The sequence below is a fragment of the Lontra canadensis genome, unplaced genomic scaffold, assembly GCF_010015895.1.
Source record: "Lontra canadensis isolate GAN:19392208 unplaced genomic scaffold, GSC_riverotter_1.0 scaffold89, whole genome shotgun sequence".
Classification (NCBI taxonomy): Eukaryota; Metazoa; Chordata; class Mammalia; order Carnivora; family Mustelidae; genus Lontra; species Lontra canadensis.
In genome coordinates, this window is record NW_022631083.1 from 1,738,908 (window position 1) to 1,765,744 (window position 26,837).

At 42.6% G+C, this 26,837-nt stretch overlaps 1 protein-coding gene across 1 annotated transcript in view; it reads left to right on the forward strand.

Moving 5' to 3' along the window:
- OTUD7A (OTU deubiquitinase 7A) overlaps positions 1-26,837 on the forward strand; it is a 357,324-nt gene that overhangs the window by 187,073 nt on the left and 143,414 nt on the right. The window contains exons 3-4 of the mRNA XM_032835949.1: positions 14,562-14,657; positions 16,921-17,075. Of these exons, the coding sequence (XP_032691840.1) occupies positions 16,925-17,075 (151 nt within the window). The 5' untranslated portion in view covers positions 14,562-14,657; positions 16,921-16,924. The remainder of the gene's footprint in view (positions 1-14,561; positions 14,658-16,920; positions 17,076-26,837) is intronic.

Below are 26,837 nucleotides of genomic sequence, written 5' to 3' on the forward strand. Positions count from 1 at the left end.
GGGATTTTTAGTTGAATTTTATTCTTTCCGTGTTCCAGGATTCATTGTTTATGCCCCATACTCAATGCTCCATGCAATACCTGCCCTCCTTATTACCTACCACCAGGATCACCTAACCCCCAGCCCCTCTCCGCTCGAAAGGAGTCTTATGGGAAAGGGACTTTTATGGGTAAAATGTGGGTAGGCATGGCTCATGGTTATCTTATACTTTTATTTGTATTTCCCTTATTAACTAAGGCTGATTATCTTTTCACATGCTGATTGGTCACTTGGGTTTCCTTTAAGTTGCACATTCATGTAATTTGCTGCTTTTTTATTGTTCCATGTGTCTTTAATCACTTGGGAATGTTCATCATCTATTCTAAATGCAAACCCCCTATTCATTATTCATTTTTTCAAAATCTCCTGTTCTGCTATATAACATTGACATTTTTATGGTATTTTTTGTCAATTCAGAAGTTTGTTTATTGATTCTGTTTTAGCTATTATTAGTTTTAACAATTTTTTCTTTATGGGCTTTTTTGCCTTAGGAAGCCTTCCTGTATTAGTCAGGGCAGGCTAAATGCTACATCAAACATTGCCCCAAATCCCAGTGCATTGAAATAATACAGCCTTATTTCTCACCACATGAGCTAACTGTGTGTAGCATGGAGAGCCCAGATTCACATTCCCATGCAGGAACTTCATCACCTGCCAGGGTCTCAGACTCTGCAAGGAATCCTCTCTAGGGAGGTTGCAAATGAGAGATAGGAAAGAAGTGGAAGATCCAGTTGAGGGGAGGGGTTGGTATCAGTCCTAGAAATGGCCCACGTGACTTCCATGTCAAATTGCATTGACCAGAACTTAGTCACATGGCCACACACACCTGCGTGAGGACCAGGGAGTGTAATCTGAGGAAGAGGAATGGGACGTGGTCAGCCTCAAGCAGGTCCTCCAGTGCTCTTCCCTACCTCAAGGTCATAAGCATATTCACGTCCATTTTTCTCTCATGCGTTTATCATTTTATTTCTTATCTGTATGTATTTAACTCATGTGGAATCTGTTGGTAAAGGGAGGATGTAGTTTCCAAATGTATTGCCTACTTATTTTATAGTATTATCCTCTCCCCCGGATTTCCAGAAATGTGAGGAATTCCCCCCGTTTATCATTCTGTCAGATAGCCACGCTGTCAGCCTCATATGATGGGCAAGTTAACTAGCAGGGGCTTCCCTGAAAGTTATCTCTTCTTTCACTCAACAGAGAGTCTGGAGTCAGTGCTAGCCTTGGGGTGGCTGTTTGGTGATGTTAGGGCAGAACCTTTTTTTTTCTTTTTTTTTAAGATTCTAGTTTTAAGTAATCTGTACACCCAACATGAGACTCGAATTTGCAGCCCCGAGGTCTACAGTCTCGTGCTCCACTGACTGAACCAGCCAGGCACCCCTCAAGTTCTCTTTACATTTCCCTCATGATCACAGACTGGCACCGCTTCCCTTTTGCATCCTTTTCAAGGTGAGAATAGGGAATTATCTGCATGCCCCTTTTTGTTAGAAAAGCAAAATACTCACTTAAGTGGCCTAGCAGATTTCTTTTTTAGAAATTTTGGGGCTTGTAGAGAGGGAAGAAATTATCAGGACACTTTCAGCTGCAAGAAAAGTTGGTGAAGCAGAAATCAGAATTGCCTTGATTGGCTTAGACCAATCGTGACTTATTAGATGGGGCTGAGTACATTGCAGCCAGGAACAAAAGCAAGTAGCTGTGAGCTAATAAGGAGAATGGGTATTAGATCGAAAATTACGAGCGCCTGCCACCTTCATATATCAAGTTCTCTTCCTGTCTCCCTCTTTTCCTTCCCCTCCCTTTCTCTCTCCCTGTCTCCTTCCTCCTCCTCCTCGTTCTTTCTCTGTCTCTCATGCACACATGCACACATGCACGCATAGGGACGTGTCTCTGCATTGCTTGCCCTCCTCCATTGGTCTATGTGAGTCTGTCTGCCCCCGGGCCACTCTACTCTAATCCCAGTGCTTTTATGTTTGATATGAGGTAGGGCAAACTTCTGCATCCACTTTGGTCTTTCTCAAAATTGTCTTCAAACTTGTTACTTATTTAGTCTTATAAATTTTAGAAGTTGTTAACTTTCAGGGCTCCTGGATGGCTCAGTGGGTTAAAGCCTCTGCCTTCGGCTCATGTTGTGATCCCAGGGACCTGGGATCGAGCCCTGCATTGGGCTCTTTGCTCAACGGGGAGCCTGCTTCCTTCTCTCTGTGCCTGCCTCTCTGCCTACTTGTGATCTCTTTCTCTGTCAAATAAATAAATAAAATATTTTTTTAAAGGAAGTTGTTAAATTTCATAAAACTTCTGTTGGGATTGCATGGAATTTATTATAAATATGAGATTTGGCGTCTTAAAAGTATAGCCTTCCCACCCATTTATTTTTCTTCAATAAAAATTGTATGCTACAAACAAAAATAAAAACAAAAGAAGCTTATCTCATTTTGTTGTGTTATTCCTAGTTAATTATAGGAATTTCTTTTTGGTGTTGGCTAATATAAAGTGACCTTCTAATTTTTTTTTCAGTGCTTAGGTGGCTAATGTTGGTATGTAGAAAAGGTATTGATTTTTGTATGTTTATCTTGTCCCAGCCATTTAAAATGTTTGTATCTATTCTAATATTTAGTCATGCTTCTAAACTTTTCATTATTAGGTAGGATAATTCTTATAAATTGGGGATGAATTCTTTTCTTCCAGTTTTACTGGGAAATAATTGACACACATCACGGTATCAGTTCAAGGCACACAGCATGATGGTGTGATTTATATATATTGTGAAACGTTTGCCACAGTAGGTTCAGCTAACTTCCATCTTCTCCTATAGATGCAATAAAGGGAAAAAGTTTTCTTGTGATGAGAACTCTTAAGATTTACTCTCTGAACATCTTTCCTGTGTATCATGCAGCAGGGTTCACTATAGTCCTCTCGTTGTACATTACATCCCTAGGACTTATTTACCTTATAACTGGAAGTTTGTACCTTCGTGACCACTTTCCAGGAGTCATCTCCAGCCCCTGTGGTCAGATAGGGCTAGAAGATGGTCTCCACAACTCCCCAGAGCTGGGGCTATGATTTGGCTGCTTGCCTGGGTGTAGGCAGGCCAAACCATAGGGCTGGCACAATTCCTCCTTTGAGGAACCAAATCAGGCAGATCTACACCCAGCTGAGTTCCCTGGTTAGTGTGTTTCCTAGACACAGACAAACACACACACACACACACACTTAGTTATGCAGATGAACAAAACCACTGGTTGGGATTACTGCTTGGGGCACTGCAGGTATGAACTCAGTCTGCCAGGATCGTCTTGTCTTTTTATGTCTTTCTCTGCTGTTTGGATTTGTTTGTTAATTATTGCAAGCCCCTCCCCCTTCTCTGTCATAGTCAGAGTCCCCTGTAATTCCCATGGTGCAATATCAGAATAAGAGCTCCAGCCAAGTTACCCCAATTGCTGGGGGCAGTTGGGTATCCCCCCTGGGTTCTCTTTTTCCTCTGGAGGAAGCAGAGGATAAGGGGAGACTTCTATGGGGGAGAGGCAATGTGGTTAATGTGTAGCCATGTTAATTCCCCTTCTTAGGTAATTTGTCTTGCTCTCTGTGCCGCAGGGGTACTGCTTCAGCCTCATTCCCCTAGGATTCTTTCAGTGGTGTCTTTTCCCGAACAGTTCTTAGTTGTTTGTCATGTGACAGGGGAGTAAACTCAGAATACCCTGTGTTACCTTCTTAACATTGTCACTCTCCAGGATCAATAATCCTTTAATAACCCCTGGTTTGTTTTGAGTTGACATAATGAATGAATGTGGACTTTTCAGCATCTTTTGAGTTAATCATTTGATTTTTCTCCTAGAATTTGTTAATATTAACATATTAACACTAGAATTATGTTTGACTGTTAGTAAAAGAGAAGAAATAATAGGGGTTTAGTAAGTGGGGAATTTACCTCTCTTGTGTGACTCAGGAATGAGGCATTCCAGGGATGGCTGTGGCAGCTCCTGAAATTCCCAAGGACTATTCTCTTTCCATCTGAATCTCTTTTATCCTTAATCTCCATTATCCAAGACCCTGGATGGTGCTGCAGCTCTAGGTCCCTTTCTTTGTCTTATTTTTATGTCTTTTTCTACAGTTTGGATTCATTTCCTAATCTTTTCTTTTAAATTTTACATATATGTTAATAAATGACAATAGCCTATGATTTTTTCGGTTACTTCTTTTCTAATTCTGACATCTGAATTATTCTACCTTCATGTAACAACTAGGAATACGTTTAGATACAAGTAACCAAGTACTTGATTTACTTGGCTTGAACAAATAAGTGTTTACATGAGAAAAATAATCAGAAGTCCAGAGGGGTAGTCTAGGTCTGGTACAAATGTTCACTGATGCCATGAAGGATAAGCTTTCTATCATCTTTGCATGTTGGGTCTTGTCCTCTGACTTTCTTCCTCAGAGTCCCAAGATGATGGGTATACTTGTAGATATTATTTCCTTGCTTAGGAAAGGCAAAGTAAGAAAGGACTGTTGTTGGGGTGAGCCTATCCCTTTCTATCAGTGCAATTGACTTCCATTTCCATCACATGGACCTGAATCATTTATTATGGCTGCATCGAGACTGATGAATCCCAGGTCAGGGGGGAAAGATTAGCAGTGACTGGCTTTAGCCCATTTTGATTCATCCCCTGCTGGTTGGAATTCAGTCTTCTCGGAAAATCTACTCTACCTGATTAAAGCAGTAGAGGAATGGGTATAGGGTATAGGGTATAGGGTATAGGGTATAGGGTGGGCAACATCTAGGAAAATGAGTGAGCAACTTTCCATTTCTTTATGTGCCTTTGATCCATTTTTCACTCTGTTACCAAATTTTTGTGTCTTTGTTTTCCCAAAGCTCATGTGATTTTCTCTCTAGAAACTCCCAGTGGCTTCCCACTGGCCTCATGTTACAGTCTAGCTATTTATCCTGTTAGCCCACAGGGTCTGAATCTAACCTTCACCTCTAGTCTCTGTGCCCACTGTCTCTCCTACTCTTTGTACCACTGGCCCCTGGACATGCCTATGTGTTCATGCTTCTTGGTCTCTGTCCATGGTGCTCATCCTGCTTGAAGTGTCTTTTCAGTCTTCCTAAATCCTTCTAAAAAACTCATCTTCCCTTTGGTCCTCTTCATTTTGTTGGTCAGAAAGATCTGTTCCTCTCTAGTATTCTAATGGTTTTCCACACAAACAATAATATAGTATTTATCCCAATCTGAGTTGAATTACAATTATTTTCATGTCTACCCATCAAAATGCAATAGGAACTTGGATTTTAATAATTTTAAGTTTCATTTTATTCATTCACTCAGTAGATTTATTTATCATCTGGTATAAGACATCTAAATATGAAAACAAATAAAAGATGAACTCTGCCCTCCAGAAGAGAGAAAAGGAGGCAAACAGGCAGAGGTAGCAACCCAGGGCCTAGATGCAATATTCAAAGTGTTCCCCTCCTGTCATGACAAAGAGAGAGGTGCAGGGGAGGGTCTGACCCTTTAGACTAGGCTCTTTTAACTTGATTTGAAACATGTTTTTTTTTTTTTCCCAGAAGAAGAGCTAAATAAAATGATGAAATAAACAGTAGAAATATAAACCTGATTATGACTAGTGAATTGTTCAGATCTTTTTAAACCCTTGTTGATGGCACATTGGTCTAGTTCAGACTCATATTTTCTTCTAGTGTGACAGCTAGATTTGTGGGCCTGGAGAATAAAAACATAAATCCTTCAAAGCAAAGCAGTCTTGTAAGAATTCCAGTGCTGGAGGCTTGGACTTGTGCAGGGAAGCTTTGCTGCAGATTTGCAAGGATGAGATAATGCCTCTGACATCCAACTTCCCTTGGAACATGATCATCCTGGGGTGGAGGCACAGGACACAGTGGCAAGGATGTAGCTGTTCTCTACAACTCACAACAAGTGTCTGTCTCATGGCCTTAAAATTGAACTTCTGTGTTCAAATACTATAGTCAATATTAGAGGTTATGATTCCTTGTGCATTCTTTAAGAATTGCTTAGTCTTTAATATGAGTTCAAGGTAGAAGTGTCATGGAAAGAATAGTCTGTAATGGGGATCATGAGTCTTGAGCATGAGGACAGTTGTACAGCTGCTTTCATATTAAAAACCCTGAAGAATTAGATAGCTCACTGATTATTATTTCAAAGATTTTTTGTTTATTTTAGAGAGAGAGGTGGGGGTGGGGCAGGGAGAGGAGAATCTTAAGCAGACTCCACACTAAGCACAGAGCCTGATGCAGGGCTCGATCCCAGGACACAGATCATGACCCGGGCTGAAACCAAGAGTCCATCATTTGGCCGACTACACTACCCAGGCACCCGGTATTATTTCAATACATACAAGAGAAAAAATCTCAGTAGATCCTATACTTGCTACTATTACCCAAAATAAAAATTTTAAGAGAGACTTTTCTTCCATCTTTCCATACTGTGAGAAAATCATTAGCAGGTGTAATTGAGTGTCACCTAAGGAAATGTGTCCCTTCTGATCATGCATCTGTGCACATAGTGTATTTCAAAAGTACCAGATATTTTGACTTGACAACATTTGAGGACCCCTGTACCGTTGTAACGGGAAGGTGAATGGTGACGTGTGGATCAAAGTGGATCTGTGTGGGAATCATAAGTGTGCCACTGAGCTCTCTGGTTTTCAGTAAAAGGATTAAAAAGCTTTATGGCTCATGGAGTTATTGTCTGTATTGTAGTTAACTCACCCATATAACATTTAGTACAGTTGTCATCGAGGGCACCCAGCAAGTTGTAGTTACTTTTCTCATTTAGACATAGATAGGATTTAAACCCATGGGAGAATGGCTTTCCTTGTCCAACTCTGTTCAAATAAGTTTGAAATCCAAGATAAAATGGATAGAACTGTAGAAAAATAGAATCTAACAAAATTGAATCCTACTGAGGTAGAAAGTCTCAACAGAGTTATTTCCATAGGAAAACAATAGAGAAAGTTGTAAAGGAGTTTACCCCAAAAGAAGCCTTAAGAACGTATTGATTCACAGGGAACAGTAGCTAAACCTTCAAAAATCAAATGACCCCAATGCTACTTAGCTTTTTGCTAGAGAGTTAAGAAGGAAAATAAACTTCTAATTTTGTTTTATATATATAACACTAACTGTAAAATTAGACAAAGATTGCATGTAAAAATAAAAACCATGTGTCAAGCTAATATATTAATATCTTTGTAGGAATTTTATTTTATTTTATTTTTTGAGAAAGAGAGAGCACAAATGTGGGGGAGGGGCAGAGAGAGAGAGAGAATTTAAGTAGGCTTCTTGCCCAGTGTGGAGCCCAAGATGGGGGTCGATGTCATGACCCCCATCATTGATCATTACCTGAGCCAAAATCAAGAGTCAGACATTTAACTGACTGAGCCACCCAGGTGCCCCATCAGTGTAGGAATTTTAAATAAAAATTAGCAAACTAAATCAAAAACCACATAAAAAAGAAATACCAATGAATGACTAAAGAAGTTTTATTCCAGAAATATAAGTATGGTTCAATATTTAAGTAGATCTTAACAAAATAGATCTTAACAAAAAAGTCATGTGGAAGTCAACATCCATTCATCATAAGACCACTCATTAAGGTATATGGATACTTTCTAAACATATGTATAGGTATGTGAGCATATGTATGTAGTTCAAAAGCCAGCACTTATCATCTTAGTCCATGTAGAAATACCAAAATTATTCCCCCTAAATTTAGGAGCAAAACAAAGATTCCACTGCTTCTACTAATATTTATTATTATACTGAATTAGTCAACTCAACCAGGCAAGAGAAAATGAGAGTTGAAAATTAAGAAGGTAACACAATCTCTACTTGCATTTGATATGCTTGTGTATCTGGAAAAACTATGGAAAATTTTCTATAAAATTTAGGAATTTAGAAAGATAGCAGAATACTAATTTGACACCCACGAATCAATAACTTTGTTTATTAATATGATAACCAGTTAACACACATAATGGGAAAAAAGATACCTTTTATGAATACCTAGGCATATATCTAACAGAAAAATCAGAAATAGACCTAATTGTGTATGCAAACATGGTGTATAATAAGGGAGGCATCTGAAATCAGTGGGGCTTACTCACTGATGGATGGGCTTTTCCATAAGTGGTGTTGGAATGGTCGGATAGACATAGAGAAAATGATAAAATTGGATCCATTCCTCACTTGATGCACCAGGACCAATTCAAACTGCATCAGAATTTTAAATATAAAAAATAAAACCCTTCAATTCGTGGAAGAAAATGAGTGAATTCTCTATAATCTGGCAATGAGAAAAAAATTTAAATTAAGACTCAAAATCCAGAAGCAGTAAGGAAAAGAGACAAAGCTATATATAAACTGTTTTTAATAGACTTGATCAAGCTTTTTCAACAAACTTAAGGAAAAAGAAGATGAAGGCAAAAACCTATACATTAAAAAAAGACTTATCAACCAGTTACGATGCATGGACCTTATTTGAATCCTGGTTCAAACAAACCGAACAATTAAAAATAAGTGTATGTGTAGCATTTGAGATCATTGGAAATTTGAACACTGTCTAGGTAGTAATGACATTCAGGAAGGATTGTTAATTTGGGGTGTGATAGTGGTACTGTGGTTATGTTTGAAGGAGACATCAGAGATGTCTAGCCATCAGGTAGCAAACTCTGGACGTGTGCCCATGATTGCCCACCATTTGGAGCCTGAGGCAAAGGAAGAGTTAGTCATACTGATCCTACCTTCATTTAAAATGCTGATATTTTGTTCATCAAGAATATTTTGGGAGGGGTGCCTGGGTGGCTCATTCGTTAAGTGTCTGCCTTTGGCTCAGGTCCTGATCCCAGGGTCCTGGGATCGAGCCCCACGTTGGGCTTCCTGAATGGCAGGAAGCCTGCTGCCCCCTCCCCCCTCCCCCTGCTTGTGTTCCCTCTCTAGCTATGTCTCTCTGTGTCAAATAAATAAATAAAATCTTAAAAAAAAAAAAAGAATATTTTTCCACTAACTGATTTTTTTTTTCATGGGGTACCAAACCGTTATTCATCTTGATTTCTGAGATTTTTGTCACCCCTTTAGTTTTGCTCCTGACAGGGGCCTCACCCTTGTCACCTAGTCCTGATCCTGCTGGGTGCCAGGTACTGTGAAGCCTGGAGAACAGAAAGGAGAAGGAAATTGGATTCAAGCGATCAGACAGCAGGCCCTCTGTTGGGATAAACGGACATAACATACAATGATATACAAGGCATTGACTAGCTTGTTTGAGACTCTTCCCACGATCTTCCTCTATCTGTCCCCTGAGGTCAGACCTCCAGCTTCTGCCTCCATTTCCAGTCTAGACCCATCCATCCCGCCTTGCCACCTTCCAGTTTCTGGTTATAACATCCGCAGACAAATAAAATAGAGATGCGCTTTATTTAGGCTCCGCTGAAAGAAAGTTAACGAGAAATGGATCCCGATGCAATTTTAGTCTTATCCCGCTGCATCTCTTCCCTAAAATTATGTTCTCTCTGGTTAGACCAATTCCTCCACCCGACAATGGCCCAAATCTGGCAGTCTCTAAGGCCTGCACCTGTTTCTGCATCTCACTCTCTGCCTGCTGGAAAGCTCCTGGGGAAGCCCAAGGAGCTCATGGCGCCCAGCATTTGAGTCTTACACACTTATGAGAATAGCAACTAAACAGAGGGACAACCCAGTGATGCTCATTGCTTGAATGATAGACGAATGCAGCCACCTTGGATACTGGAAAGAAAGTGGTATTGAAGTCACGAACACCCATACAGCATGAACACCCCGTGATTCCAAGCCAGGACACTGGAGGCAGGCCTCGAGCTGAGGTCTGAGAGCAGTAGCCCTAAGTGTGAGGAGGCAGGGACCCTGCAGGAACCTGTGCAACAGGATTAGTGTGGCCAGAAAGGACAACTCCGAGTGGGGAACGGAGACTGTGAGCAAGACTGGGAAGGAAGGCAGAGCCTCAGCAGGAGCTGGGCATCCAGTCCTGGACCAGCAGCCAGAACTGTCCTGGAGGGGTGTCAGCGAAGGGTGGAGGGGAGGTGGAACAGGAAGTTTGTTGAAACAAGGCCTGAGTTCTGAAAATCTGGCCAATTCTGTGTTTCAGCTGAAGAAGGAAGGGAATGAATTTTTTTTTAGGGAAATGGGGAGGCAGAAGTCAACAGAAGCGGAGAAGACAATTATAAAGGGGGGAAAAAAGGCCACGACGTTCATTCTGATGCTGTATCATTATTTTTACCTCTTTCCAAAATGCCCATTAGCAAGCTAAATTCACATCTCTGAGAGCAGTAGCTCTGGGACCTCAGCACACAGCAGAACCCCCAAAGGACATGTAAAACCGGTTGGCAGGGCCTCCCCATAGAGATTCTGATTCAGCAGGTCTGGGGTGGGGCCTGGGAATGGGCATTGCTAGCAAGTTCCCAGAGGAAGCTGCTGCTGGCCTGAGAAACATGCTTTGAAAATCACTGTTTCAGAGGCCCTGGCTCTGACCCCCCGGTAACTAGAGGATGAACTTAAATATCTGTACAGCCTGTAAATGTTTACAGAACACTTTCACAGACATGTAATTCACTTAATCGCCCATAAACCCTGCCTTGCCTGAGAGAGATCGGTCATCAGTCCAGTCAAGGTTGGCACTTAGGATGTGGCCAAGCTAAGGAGGGTTCTTCCCGCTCAGCCTCTTGGCGGGGAGGGAAAAAAGTCATATACTCCTGCCCATACTTAATTAAACTAACTTAACAAAACTAAGGATTTTATATAAATGCATGGAGTGCTTTCTAGGAAGGTGGATGGTTCTTTGCTTCATTTGGTTATTTTAGCCTATAGGAGCTTGTAAACTTGACATTAACCTTCCTATTTCATAGAGAACAAAAGTCTAATGTGTAACAAAATGTATGGATAGTGCATTCTGGCAATATTTCAGTTTTGCCCAAAGTGTGGCATAGAACAGCCCCCGTCAGAATTGCCTCATGTGATTCCCCAAGGGTATGAGCCCTTCCACCAGCTCTCCACATATGACATGCGTTCTGGTGTGTGTACATGTGCACACGTGCATGCACTCACGCTACAGCCCAGTACAGAGACACAGAGGCAGAGAGCCACGGAGATCTGCAGTTTAGGAAGACCGGTGGCAATGGCTTTTGTCTCCTCTAGTCTGTGGTAGGTAGCATGACAGCTTACACTGTCACAGGAATTAAGGAGACACCGCTGGGACAGAGCATGGCTGGGGGTTGGACAGGGGTGAGGCACACAGCCTCGTCCCAGGAAGGCAGAACTCTGATGGGAGCCACAGGAGGAACATTCTCAGTGAGAGCCAGCCAAGAGAACACACTTGGGAGTGTGTAGGAAGCTCTCCACGGAGGATGACCTCAGGGAGTCCAGCGCCTGGGAGGGAGGGAGCCAGGGGCTGAAAGAGGAGCAGCCAGCCCAGACTGCTGTGGGACACCAAGATGGGCATGGGAAGGGCTTCTGTGTTCTCAAGATCATGGTCAGCCCTGCCTTGCTCCCTGAAGGGAAGGTGAAGAAGGGTCATGGACCACTCTTGAAGCTAGAGGTAGAGGACAACATGGGGAGACCCGGCCTATCCCAGCAGTGCCCCCCAGAGAGCTCTCCCCTTCTCCAGACCTCTGTAACCTCACAAGTAAAGAGGAGTACTAAGAATACCTATTCACTACAGAGGATGTTCAGCGAAATGGTTTTCAGGAAAATGCCTTGCCAGGGATTTGGTATTTGGGATCGTGTAGTGACTCCTCTCATTCTCAGACAGTCACCACTGTCCTGGTGGTCTGTGACCAGCACCAAGGCTGCAGCCCTCCCTCAAGCCACACAGGTGGCCCCAGGAAGATAACGGGCCACTGGCCATACCCCACATACCCTGTTAAGAGCCATCTCTCAAGCGCTTAGGGAACATTGCTCTCCTCCAATGTGCTCCTTACCTGCCGCATAAACCAGGGAGACACGCCACCCCCAGTGAGTCTGGGTCAAAGGGCTGCTTGCGAGCTGAAAGTGGCAGACACACTTGCAGGTAGAAGTAACAGAGAGGAAGGGATTTCTCAGTGTCATTTGTCATCTCTTGTCACATAGCAAATGGAAACCTCTGCTCCACTCTCTTTTTTGAGACATCCAAACCCTGGGATGTTATAACATAAAGGGTCCTTACTCACCTAGTCAAAGCACTGTATTATGCAGGGAGGGGACTGAGCACAGGTCTGAGGTGAGGCCATCCAGGAGGTGGTGATGGGAACACTTTGGCACCAAGAGATTGATTCCAGGACCCAGATGTACTGCTTCTCTGAAGGCAAAGTCACAGCAAAAACAGCTTGACACACCGCTGTTCCCAGGGTGAGACCCTCGGAGGAGTTCAGTCCAAGGGCCAAGATGAACAGGCATAAGCCAGATGGCGGAGCCAGGACACGGCCCCCCAGAACCTCACATCAATAGTACCATGACATGTGCGTGCATTGGTTCATGAAGGTTGAGCGGCCCAGTGGTACGCTTGAAGAGGTGGCAGGGAAAGTGGGGTAAGTGTGGCCAAGGTGGCCAGGAGCCTGCAGTCCCATGACCCATCCTCCCTGTCACCACACTGCATGACTATGAGGCCTTGGACGCGGTGGGGGTATTAGGTTTAAAAAAGAAGTCTTTGAGGGGATAGGCAGAGTAACTTCTTGCCATGCAAATGTTTATATTTGAATGTGACCCCAAAAATTGTATTTTAAACCCATTCTTTGATCTCTGCATGGAGAACAAGGTACAGAGGAGGAGGTGTGGACACAATCCTGGACTTTAATGCTGGTGAAAGCTTGACATGGTCACAGCATGGTGACCTCTATAAGTGGAAAAGTGATTTAGACTGAGTTACTCCCAATACCAAAACGTGGAAACAACACAGACATCCAGCTACAGATGAATGGATAAACAGAATGTGGTACATTCACGCAATGGATATTACTCAGCCTTGTTGTGGACTGCATCCGGGGGTCCCCCCAGAATTCGTATGTTGAGGCCCTACCCCTCAATGTGGTCTAGTAGGAGCTGGGGTCTTCAGGAGGTAATTGTGTCTAGATGAGATCATGTGGATAGAGCCCCCATGATGGGATCAGTGTCCTTATGAGAAGGAGAAAGAGACTAGAGCTCATTCTCTCAGTCATGTGAGGACAAGCAACAAGGCGGCAAGCGACAAGCCAGGAGTGGGCCCTTACCAGATACCAGCTCTGCCCACACCCTGATCTCGGACTTCTCAGCCTCCAGATGGTGAGAAATCATTTTCTGTGGTTTAAGCTGCCTGGTCTGTGGTATTATGTTACAACAGCACACAAGGACCAAGTCAAGCCTTAAAAAGGAAGGAAATTCTGATACCTGTGACAACACAGATGAACCTTGATGTCATTATGCTTGAGCAGAACAAACCAGTCATGAAAGGACAACACCATATGATTTGCTTATACAACACACCTAGAATGGCCAGATTCAGAAACAAAGTTGATGGTGGTGACCAGGTTCTGGGGGTGGGGACAAAAATGAACGTGAGTGTTTAATGGGGACAGAGCTTTGGTTGGGGAAGATGAAACAGTTCTGGAAATAATGGTGGGGACATTTGCACAGCAATGTAAATGTCAATGCCACTGACGTGTACACTTCAAAAAGGTTAAAATGGTAAATTTCATGTTATGTGTATGTTTTCACAACGAAAAAAAATAACTAAGATTCAATGTATTCATATGGTGATTATAGTAAGGTTTTAAACAGCTCTGTAGGGGCTCCTGGGTGGCTCAGTGGGTTGAAGCCTCTGCCTTCAGCTCAGGTCATGATCTCAGGGTCCTGGGATCGAGCCCCGCATTGGGCTCTCTGCTCAGCAGGGAGCCTGCTTCCTCCTCTCTCTCCGCCTGCCTCTCTGCCTACTTGTGATCTCTGTCTGTCAAATAGATAAATAAAATCTTAAAAAAAAAAAAAAAACAGCTCTGTAGGCACAGCTGGGTGGCTCAGACTGTTCAGTGTCTGACTCTTGATCTCGGTCATGATCTCAGGGTGGTGAGATCGAGTCTCACATCGGGCTCCGTGCTCAGCTAGGAGTCCGCTTGAGATTCCCTGTCCTTCTCTCTCTGTCTCTCCACCGCCCCCGCCCCGTGCTCTTGCTCTCTGTCTCTTTCTCTCTCTAAAATAAATATTTTTTTAAAATTTTTAAAAAATACAAATTAAATTGCTCTGTATTGTGAACAGGATACTCATTGAAATATAGATACTTGCTAAAACAGGGAACGCTGGGGACCCTCCTCCCTTGCAGAAACCACCCCCACAGATATGGGGGTGGGCCCATGCTGATGGTGGGCCTGGCAGCAGGTGCCCGTAGGGCTCAGGAGAGCAGTGGCACACCACAAACAGTTGGCCTCAAATGCAGCCTCATGTGACAAGAAGCAGAGCCTTCAAGCCTTCAGCTTCTGCCTGCAAATGAGGAGAATAACATGCTCTTATTCTCTGATTTGTCCCCCAGGTGGAAGAGTGACAAGAGAAGAACCCTCCCAGCCGAGGCTCTGGTCTGCGGGGAGAAGGAAGAAGGCAATCTCCTAATTGGTACCATATACATCAGGTCCAATAATTTTCTTACTCTCTAGCAACACCAGCCAAAAATTCCACCCAAGTAAGAGCCACGTGCAAAATGGCGTAAAAAACAGTGAACAGCTCTGAGGTCGCACACCTCCCTGCCTGATTCCCCATCCCCATGGTCTGGAACCTTAGATAGACTTACTTCCGCCAGGCTTACAAATGCAGAGAGGGGCTCTGAGAGGTTAGACCACATGTCCCAGCTCGTCAGAGTGGCGGGTCAGAGTAGGCCAGCGAGCCTGACTCTGAAGTAGGAGCACCTGTCAGAGAATCTGTCCCCAAAGCAGAGCGTCGGAGTGGTTACCTGGGAAGAAGGAACAGGGGCATTCATCAGTAGCATGGGACTTAAGCCCACAGCAAGTAAAATTAATTACATGCTTAATGAGATGCTTACTTTATACAGGTATAACATTTTCCATGGGCTTTCAGATCCGGATAAAATCTGCAGTGGGCTCAGCAAACTTCCCGTAATGGTCCAGCTCATTCGTGTTTTTACTTCAGTGGGCCTTGTGGTCTCTGTTTTAACTGCTCACCTTAGGCGTGTGCCAAAGCAACCAGAGACAACATGTGAATGAGTCGATGTGACTATGTTCCACTACCACTTTAGGTACAAACACAGATGGTAGCTCCCACTTGGCCCACAGGCCATCGTTTGCCCAGCCCTTATGTATGCAGATCTAGGGAGGCATTTCCATTTTGTCAGCCCTGACCAAGTATCCACTGATGACCCAGCACTGGTTCCTAGGTATGAGCCTCCCAGGCCAGGTGCGGGCTGCTTTCCTCCAGCAAAATTAGCAGGTGCGTTCTGTGGTCAAGCTGCAGGATGCCTCTTGTATCTTTCTAACCGGGACTTGTTCTACCTGGGAAATCTTGCATCTTTTTGAATTTTGTTGGATTGTGTCTGTGACTATGACAATCCTTGGAGAGATGACAGACAGCGTAAGTTTGGTACTTCAGTCAACTCTGGATTGTGTGGACTCTTTCCTGAGAGCCAATTGGGGGTGAGAGCCAAGGGAGTGGGTTGGCTAACTGATAAAGCCATAATTGGGATGTAGTCGGCAACGCAATTACATCGTGGAAGTGTTGTGTGCCTCGTTAACTTGGAAGAATATTGGAAATCTAGCAACCCCAAATTAATCAATGTGTACAAAGGTGTTTGATTTTTTAAAAACAATCTAGTCTTTTTTAAAATTTTTTTATTTAAATTCAATTTAATTAACATATTCTATATTATTAGTCAGAGGTAGGAACCAGGGATTCATCAGTTGTAGATAACACCCATTGTTCATTGCATCAAAGGCCTTTCTTCGTGCCCATCACCCAGTTACCCCAGCCCCCCACCCACAACCTCTCCAGCAGCCCTCAGTTTGTTTTCTATAGTTAAGAGTCTCTCATGGTTTACCTCCTGATTTCATCTGATTTTATTTTTCCCTCCCATCCCCTATATTCATCTGTCTTGTTTCTTAAATTCCACATATGAGTGAAATCCCATGGTGTTTGTCTTTGTGTGATTGCTTTATTTCACTTAGCATAATAGTTCCATCCACATCATTGCAAATGGTAAGATTTCATCTTTTTTTTTTTTAAGATTTTATTTATTTATTTGACAGACAGAGATTACAAGTAGGCAGAGAGGCAGGCAGAGAGAGAGGGGAAAGCAGGCTCCCCACCGAGGAGAGAGCCCGATGCGGGGCTCGATCCCAGGACCCTGGGATCATGACCTGAGCCGAAGGCAGAGGCTTTAACCCACTGAGCCACCCAGGCGCCCCAGATTTCATCTTTTTTGATGGATGAGTAATATTCCATTGTATATCTACACCACATCTTCTTTCTCCATTCATCTGTCAAGGGACATCTGGGCTCTTTCCACAGTTTAGCTGTTGTGGACATCTCTGCTATACACTTTGGGGTGCAGATGCCCCTTTGAATCACTATGTTTATATGCTTTGTGTAAATGTCTAGTACTGCAATTGCTAGTCTGTCTTCAGTCCACTGTCATTGGAATGGACAAAATGTGGGGTCGGAAGCGCTGGAACTGGTAATGCCCCCTGGGCTCCCATGGAGCTCCCAGAGGGGTGATACTTGGGTTTGATTTTTATTCAGTGTCTTACCTGCAGAATGGGGCGTTTGTCCCACACGGGCAGAAATGGTTTTGGCTCTCCATTCTCTGCATGTGTGGTCACTTGCGGGCACTTTTGCCTCCTACATCCCTGCTTACAGCCCTGTGGCTTCTCTGTCCTTTCTTGCAGATGGATGGTTTCTAGCCTGCTTGCAAACCCCACCTCGGCTGAGTGTTGGGCAGCCCGTCTACATGATCCTATGACTCTTGATATGGACGCAGTCCTGTCAGACTTTGTTCGGTCCACGGGGGCAGAACCTGGTCTGGCCAGAGACCTGCTGGAAGGTAAGCTGGCCTGGTCATCCTCCCGCCATTCTCCTGGGTGTAAAGACCTTCTAACTGGTGGGGGAAAAAAAGATAAGAAGGCTTTTGTTACCTGACAGTGGTACTGGGCTCATAAAGAGAAAAAAAAGTTGATGAAATTTTTGTTAATCTTGGCTTTATTTTGAGTATGGAATCGATTATTCAGCTCTCTACAGTCAAAGTGCAGAAGACATTATTGGCTTGGCTTTGCATTAAAGTTTAAAGATAGTCAAAATTTATCAGAAATTACTTTTTTAAAGGAAATATATAACAGCAGAAATAGTAGAACATTGAAGAGAACACTTTTGTTGGAGACCTGAACATTTCTTATCTCTATCATGACTGAGACAAAAATACTTCAGGCCAAAGTTTTTGGTGAAGAAAAACCACATTGTAGCCAGTAAATAGATGATAATAATTCATACGCAAGAAGGCCGAATTCCTCCTTAAACCTTAAGTGTAGATATCATTTGTTCCATGGGAAATGTGCAGTTTCTGTCTCAGGCTCCAAAATGGATTTACGTTGTGTATTTTTAAAATCTCTTTGTGTGCCTGTGTGTGGTGCAGTAGAGGTAAGAGGTGGGAAGGGCCTGTCGTAACTTCTCGGAACAGACAAACATGAGGGAGCTTTTGAATGATTTCTCTTGGCTTCCGATGTATAAACTGCTGTTTATGGAATTAGCTAATTCTTGGTTAAATATCCTAAGTCACAATTATCCCTTAATTCACTTAGGGGGCAATGTGGGTTAGTACACGTTTGTATGTGTGGGTTAGTACATGTTTGTATGAAAGATGGAAGTAACTGCTGAAATCCCATTGAAAATTCAGAACCACCTCTTCGAGGGTACTGAGAAAATGCCAGTAGGGTGGTAGCCAGTGTCATTTTTAACTTCCCCTGAAGCTCCCAGAATTTCAAAGAAACTCAGGGTGCAGAATAAAAATGGGTAGCAAATGTTTGTGGTGTACATAAATCAAAGTGCGATTCTCCACCCCCGCCCCCCGATTGTCGATCCCCTCCCTGAGAGTCCCGCTGCTCTTCCTCCCTGAAGTGAGCAGCTGTGCAGACAGACAGAGCCAAATCCAGACCCAGCCACTTACATGCTGCCACACAGGGCAGACTGTTTTCTTCCCTTAATCTCATTTTTTTCCAGTATATTGAGCCTAACCCTAACCCACCTTCCAGGATGATTGTGCACATTGGAAGCTGTGATGTCAAATGCTTGCTGGGGTGACTCACAGGTAGCAAAGGCTGCAAACTCAGTCAGTGACGACCCCGATTGTCACTTCAGTCCTTGTAACTGATGCTGACGTTGCTCCGAATGTCTGGATAGCCTTAAGGAGGAAACCAGAGTTGCCAGCTCTTTTCTTCCTTAATTTTATTTTTTAAATGAAAATACCAAAAAACTGACCTTTGGGGGTACAGTTCTAAGAATAATGCATAGGTTTATGTTATTACTATCAGTCTAAGACACAGAACCACCGCGTCCCCCACACCTCTGCCATCTGCCATCCTGCTGTGTTGGGTCGTCCCGTCTCCCACCCTGTCTGCTGGCAGCCGCTTTCTGTCTCCCATCCCATTCGCTCTCTTTCAAGACTGCCATCTAAATGGAGTCATACAGAACCTAACCTTTTGAGACTGGCTTCTGTTCACTCAGCATCATTATTTTGAGATTCACCCAAGTCGTGCCTGTCCACAGTTTGTTCCTCTCTATTGCTAAGTGTGACCCGTCCTCAAGATGGACGACAGCTGGGTTCTCCAGTTACCTGCGCAAGGGCGTTTTAGGTGCTGCTAGTTTGGGGCAGGTACAACTAGAGCTGCTCTTAAATGTGTATTGGACAACAGGGGTTTCTGTGAACATCATTTAAATTTTTCCACGGTGCACGTACAAGAATGGGATTCGCTGGTTTATACGGTAACTGTACATTTCACTTTATTAGAAACTGCCAAACTGTTTTCCAGAGCGCTGAACCGTTTTGCATTTCCACCAGCAACATAAGAGAGTCCCAGCTGCTCCACATCCCCATCAGCACTTGGTGTTTCTTTCCTTTTTTATTATTTTCTCCATTCTCCTAGGTGTGGAATGATATTTCTCCATCACTTTGGTTTTCATCTCCCCACTGACTGATGATGTTAAATGTTTTGTTATTATTCTCCATCCGGATCTTCTCTTTGGTGAAATGTTCACTCAATTCTTTTGCCTATTTCTAAATGGAGTTATTTGATTTCTGGTAGTAGAATTTTGAGAGTTCTTTTATTTATTCTGAGAATAAATCACTTGTCAGAGATGGGATCTGCGAATATTCTCTCCTCTGGTCTCTGTCTTGACTTCTTATCCTCCTGCAGGTGCCCTTTGCAGAGCAGAAGTTTTTAATCTTGATGAAGTCTAATTCATCATTTTTTTCTTGTACGGATCATGTTTCGGGTGACATGTTTAAGAGCCTTTGCATGACCCTAAGTCGTGAAGATTTTCTCCGAGGTGGTCTCTTGAAAGTTTTATACCTTAGATCTCTGACTCATTTTGAGTGGATTTTTGTAGAACATCTGGGGCAGAATTCATTTGTATCCATATGGGAACCAAATTGTTTCAACACCATTTGTTGAAATTATCCTTCCTCCACTGAGTTGCTTTGCATATTTGTCAAAACCAACTAAGCATATCTGCAGGAAGCTACTTCTTGATTCTGATTCTGTTCCATTGATCAATACATCTGTTCCTCTGCCAATATTTCTCCATCTTGATAAGTACAGCTTCGTGGTAAGTCAAAGTCAGCATGATTCTTCTAACCTTATTTTTCTTTTTCAAAAGTGTTTCAACGACTCTCTTTCCTTTGCCTTTCCATATACATTTGAGGATCAACATATGTCTCTCTATAGAATTTCCTGCTGGGATTGTGACTGGAATTTTTTTGAATCTATAAATGAATCCTATGTTTTGCCTGACAATCCATGAAATCGGTATAGGCATACTTTCCATTTATGTAGGACATCTCTGAATTATTTCATCAGCATTTTGTAGTTTTTAGCATATAAATCCTATACATGTTTGTTAGATTTCTGTATAGGGTTTTCTTGTGTTATTGTAAATGCTATCATTTTTTTTAAATTTCAGTTTGTAATTGTTCATTGTTAGTATCGAGAAATACAATTGATTTTTGTGTGTTGCCCTTGTATCCTACAATCTTGCTAAGCTCAATTATTGTTCTAAAGTATACATGTATGTGTATACCCTCATGCATGCGTGTGTGTATGTGTGTGTGTGTGTGTGTGTGTAGAAAATCCAAAGGATTTTCTACATAGATAGTCATGTTGTCTCTGAATAAAGATAGTTTTATTTCTTCCTTTCCAAAGGGTGTGCCTTGTATTTATTTTTCTTGACTTATTGCACTGGCTAGAACATCCAGGAAAAAGTTGAATGGTAGTGGGGAAAGAGAGCATCCTTCCCTTGTTCTAGATCTTAGGGGGAGAGCAGTCCCCCCATCAGTCTTTCACCATTATGTAGAATAGCTATAGGTTTTTGTAGATGTTCTTTATAAGGTGGAGGAGAGTCCTTTCCTATTTTGTTGAGAGATTTATCATGAATATGTGTTAAGTTTTTCAAATGCATTTTCCATGTCAATTGATATGATTAAGCGGGGTTTTTTTCCTTCTTTAAACTGCCAGTAAAACAGATTATATTGATTGCCTTCTAGTAATAAACAGGCTGTCAGTCATATTTAAAGATTTTTCTACTCTGTGTTTTTCTCTTCTCCTTCTGGGACTCAGATGATGTGAGTCTTAGAATTCATTATTGTCCTCAGATCACAACAGTTCTTAAAAAAAAAAAAAAGATTTATTTACTTTAGAGAGATAGAAGAGGGAGGGGCAGATAGAAAAATCAGATTGCACAGAATGCAGAGCCTGAATCAGGGCTCGATCTCACAACCCTGAGATTATGACCTGAGCCAAAACCAAGAGTCCTGTGCTTAACCAGCTGTGCCACCCACGTGCCCCATGATCATTACAGTTCTGTTCACTTTCTCAGTCTTTTATCATCGATTGTCCCAATTAGATCATTTCTATTAATCATTTATAAATTTACTATTTCCTCTGTCAGCTCTGTTTTGTTACTGAACCCATCCAGGGAGTTTTTATTTTTGTTGTTGATTTTTTTTTTTTTAAATTTCTAACATTTTCACTTGATTCTTCTTTATTTTTTTCTGTTTCTTTGCTGAGACTCTCTGTTTTTCAAGAGTGTCCTCTTCTGTTGTAAAATACTTAGAGTACCTTCTTTGAAGCCTTTGTCAGGTCATTTCAATATCAGTTTCATTTTAGTATTGCTATTGAAATGTCTGGTTTGGGGTGGGGGGGGTTTGGGGTTTTTTTTGTATGCTGAGTAAATTTAGATTGTATTCCTAAACATTTTGGAGATTATGTTTTGAGACTGTAGTTGTTGTTTAAACTTATGGCACATGTTGTTTTTGTTTTAGAAGGCACTTGCCCCAATTGGGTTCAGACCAGAAGTTCCAGGTTCCCTGAGATTCCCGTGCATTGTGGGTCCAAGGTCAACTCTATGTGGTTCTGTCTCATATGGGTACCACCTAGTGGCCAGTCTGGGACCTGGACAGTAGTCTGTCCCATATTTCACTACGCAAAGCCTCTGGAATCTGTTTAGGATCAAATTCATACATGTACAGCTCAGAGGTAAACCGAAGAGTTCATAAACAACTTTAAAGAGTTGCTTTCCCAAATTTCTGCTTCATTGTCATCTCAATAGTGCTGGGTCCCCAGGCTTTGTTTATTCCCACATTCGTACACACTTGATTTGACTGTGCTTATGTCTGAACTAAGCAATCAAAATCCAAAAAGAGAAAAAAGTCATGGGATTTACCTCTGGGGATCATAAATCCCGTGATTGAAGAGGAACATTTTCCCTGTCTCCCAGTTTTTGTTTCCCGCCATCCCTCATTGCTGCGGCAAAATTGCTTCAGGTCTGGGGCACTAGAGAGCTGAGAAAATTTTTTGAAGAAAAAAAGACAAATGAGGGGTTTCTACACACTCTCTGAATGTTAGAGACTGCTTTTCTGCTTCTGGGGTCAGAGCTAGAGGGCTTTTCCTGGAGCTAATGCCCACTTTTGGTTTGGGGGCTGCAACGAGTTCACATGGGGGAGACTGGAAGAAAAAGTGAGCAACTCACTGGCAGTTCTGGATACTTTGAATTACGGTCTTCTTCCCCAATCTGCCTGCTCTCACATACTCCTCTGAGTCCCTCAGTAGCTGCTCCATGCATTTTGTCCTGGTGTCCTGCTGCTTTCAGCAGGAGAGATGCACTGCAGTGTCCTTGCTAGCTCACCTAGGGTGGAGCCTGTCCCCCGTCTTTACTGGTGGGCAGACTATGGTTACATGTGTATGTTGCGCTCTTTCAGTTGTGAGAGTTATTTGGGTCAAGATTTTTTCCAAAGCCAGTGTTTCAAAGAATGAAATCTTTTCCTGGTGATCTTTCTAAGGGCAAAACCACACAGTGATGGCAGAAGCTGGATGAAAATGTCCAGGAACCCTCTCTGCCTGCTTTTTAAACTTCTTAATGAGTGTTTTTAATTACTCATTTCAAAACAAAAAGTTTAAAACACATACATAGCGAGGGGAATCACAACAGAGCAGAGGACAGAGAATGAGAAGAAAAAATAACATGGGTTGATAAAGAACCTGACCAGAAAAACAAAACAACACCTGGCAAAAAAAAAAAGACAGGATAGGGGCAACAGAAGGACAGAAAAAAATGCACAGTGATTTGCCTCCGGTGAGGGGGTGCATCCTTACCTGGCTGTCTCATCCCTTCACATCTGCCTCTTCCACGTTGGCGGAGTGGTCTTTCTGAAATAGCGTTGGGTTGAATGATTCTGTCTCCCCAAATCCTTTGATAGCCCCTGTTACATGTAGAATAAACTCCTCAGCATGGCACTCTGTTCCTTTCAGCCTGCGCTCTATTCTGTCCCTCCCCCTCACCTCTGGTGCATTTCCGCACCGGCCTTTCCCCCAGACACACCATCCACCCCCCCCCGTGTCTCAGGGCAAGCTCAGTTCACGCGCTGCCCCTCCCTCTACGCGCACTCTGTCTCACTTGGAGATTCTACTCTTTTTCCAGGTTGGCGTATGAGCACCACGACAGCAGAGACCACGGTAGGTTTTGCTCAGCATCCCTCTATTGTTTAAAAAGATTTTGTTTATTTATTTGACAGAGAGAGAGAAAGAAAGAGAGGGAGAGGGAACTCAAGCAGCGGGAGTGGAAGAGGGAGAAGCAGGCTTCCTGCTGAGCAGGGAGCCGGAGGCGGGGCTTGATCCCAGGACCCTGGGATCATGACCTGAGCTGAACGCAGATGCCGAAAGACTGAGCCACCTGGGTGCCCCTTCAGTGTCCCTCTAACACCCAGTACATGCCACCCAGTACATGCCAGTCCCTCAGTGGGATGATCTGGCTGCTGGCCATATAGCAATAAGCAACCAGATGAAAATCGTCATCCTCATGGACCCAGACAATAAATAGCGTTCATCAATTATATAGTATTTTCGTGGTTAGTACTATGGAGAAAACTATATCAAAAGGAGGGGCATGGGGGTGTACATGTGGATACAGTTTTTAATTAGGGTTGTCAGAGGAGGACTCAATAAAAACGGGGTCTGAGCAAAGATTTGAGGCATGAGAGAGTAACGACGTAGCTATCTGGAGAAAGAAGTTTCCAGCAAGAATTGGAATTAATTGGTCATTCTTTGCCATTCCTCAAAGCTTTGCAGACTTAGGTTGTCACATATATTTGATTTTGTCTTATTTTATAATTAATCACATACTTGTTTTCTCATTTAAATTAGAAGTTCTTAGAATCAAAGACAATAACATTGACAATAGTAGTTAGTATTTATGTTGGACTGTTATATGCCAGACGCTAGGTTCTTTAAATGTGATGTATCATTTAATCCACACAGTAAATTACAAAAGTGTTAGATTTCCCATTTTATAGGCAAGAAAGCTGAAGCTAAGAAATTTCCCTGAAGTTATACATCCAAAACATAGCAGAACCAGCATTTGAAGCCAAATGTGTCACTCAGCTAGGTTCTTTCTTCAAAAACTTCTGCCATTTATCTTCATGCCCACTGTCCTCAAGTGTAACAGCATTTTGTGTTGCTGTATGTATGTAAAAAAGTTTTAACTAATCACCAAATGGATATTTTAGTCACCCATTTTATGATATGGCTAGTTAATTTTCAAATAAAGTATTACTTTAATTGACCACAAAAACTATTCAAAAAATAGAACTAATAACTAACAATCAGATGCCAAACACTACATACACTGTCTGGCCACTTTAAATATATTAAAAGTTAGTTAAAAAGATTTTTGAGTGGTAGGCCAAATGCATGAGTTGTTTACAAAGTATCTGTTCCCTTCTTAAAGACAAAACAACTCTCATGCTTTTACAGTAACCATGAGTCTTAGGCAGCTCTACCAAGATACTCTTTTCAGTGCACCCAAGCCTTAATTTTGTTGTGACCCCGAGAAAAAAAAAATCATCAAATAAACAGCCAAGTTGCATTTAGGAAGAATATTAACTGGAAATTAATATCTCACACGTCCCTAGTATAATCCTAGAATCCTTATGGAATTGGCAAAGTTAAGGAAAGTTAATGGCAACTAAGTTAAGTTGTATTCTCCAATATATATATATACGGAAGTTGTCTACACATTTTAAGTTGCATATCTATTTACCAGTTGAGTTGAAATTTGAGAACTAAAGTACTTAGAGTTGTTTATGGGGAAATATAACCTCTTTTGTAATCCTAGGGCCCTTAGATTTGAAATATATATGGTTTGGAATTTTGCATATGGCTTCCTTTCTTGGTCCAGCTCACACAGAGAGGTAACTCCCAATAACTTACCAGTCGTAGTGGCAGGCTGTTCCATTAACACTTACATCTGGCCTATGAAAACTTTTCCACAACTGGGGACAGAAGCTGCTGACTTAGATAACTATAATAATGCCCCAAAGAGTACACCCAAGAAATGGGGGAGGGGATGAAGGCAACTGAGAGAAGAATGTGTTTAGTAAATTTCTCTCATTAGCCCACCAGCTGTGAATGGGATTTGTCCACAACAAACCCACATCGTTGTTGTGGGGCATTCAACAGAGTGGACAAGATGAAATTGGAAGTGGTAGAGCAGAGGTCAGAGGAGCCAAATGGGACTCTGCCTGAAGACTGGGCAGTTGCTGTCACTGACCCATGACTTAAACACACAAGAAACTGAGGTAGGCTCCAGAATAGTGTTTTGATTAAAATGAGAAAAGCGTTTCAAGCTGGATATCCCAGCTGTGTGTAACCCGAGCATTGTTTCTCTTCAGTCAAGCTAGTTCTGAAGCCTGATCTTGAACACATGCCATCCGATTTACCAGAATTCATTGCTGTAACTTTTTCAGGTTTGCATGATTAAAAGCTTAAGTGGGATCATTCTTGGATGGGAATGAAAAAGTGGCCTGGTGACCTTAGATCCTAAACAGGAGTTAGGAGTTAGAGGAGGAGAAGGTTTGATGGTTTCTGGCCAGTGAGTCTAGAAATACTATAATGAAAACACTTGCTGCTCTCCCTGCTGTCCTGCTCCCACTGGGGACAGCTCTGCCATTACACTAGACATATTTAAAATAATACAACCAAAATTTAAAAATCCTGTTTAGGATCAGACTTCCAAGATGCCTCCTCTGGCATGGTCCCCCGTTTAGGAAGACACATACTCTCTTTAGATAGGGGATAGTATTTAAGTACTCTTGGAAACACACTGAGATCCAGTACAACCACGTGTGAGGAGTTTTCTTTTGGGATGCTAATCAATGAAGTAGATCTTATTTCCCTCATTTCCTTTCCATTAGGGTAGACTGTAACCCCAGGCACTATTATTGGCCTATTTTATTGGCTTTACTCAAGAGGCTGTCCCATCTTGGCTACTTGAAATGAAACATTTCCTCTCTGGAAAGCCAACCATGTCCAGACAGTCTTTCTCAATCGATGTCTCCACCTGGGCTATCCCATAGCCCCTACCTTTTAGGGTTCTTCCACCTTGCTTTGCTGATGTGCACATTTCTAAGGGGCTCCCAGCCCAGTGCACTCAGTCATGTGGACTGAAATTAATTGTGTTGAAGAGGGAGGGTCAAGAGAACGGCATCCCCTGGTGGAAGACCCTCTGATATTGTGGCTCAGAATTGGAGTCATATAAAGTCAAACATTTTTTAAGATTAAAAAGTAGCGGTGAAAACCAAAATCAATTTTTAAAGAATTTGACTGAGCAGGAAAGGGGAAGTTGCTACATAGTAAGAACTCCCACCTAAGCAAAAACAATGATGAGGTCAGTCTACAAGGATGTACTGGGGGCCTCTGACCTGGATGCTGGACATCCGGTATGGAAGAAGGAAGGGCTGTGCCCTCTGCTCTCAAGTACTTAACAACCCCCTGCTGTCACAGGTAAGTAAATGGCCAAAATGAGGGGTCTAAGAGGAGAACCCAGGTTGGCTTAGGGTGGTCCAAGATGATACCATAGGTTGCTGAAGCTCAGAGGTGGAAGAGGAATTTAATAGTCAGAAAGGTGTGTGTGTGTGTGTGTGTGTGTGTGTGTGTGTGTGTGTAAGATTGGGGAGTTGCAGATTCCAGTCAGAGGGAAGAGCATTTGCAAAGGTATGGAAGCATAAAAATCAGAAAGAGAAGGAGCTCAGTATTGCTGTGTCACA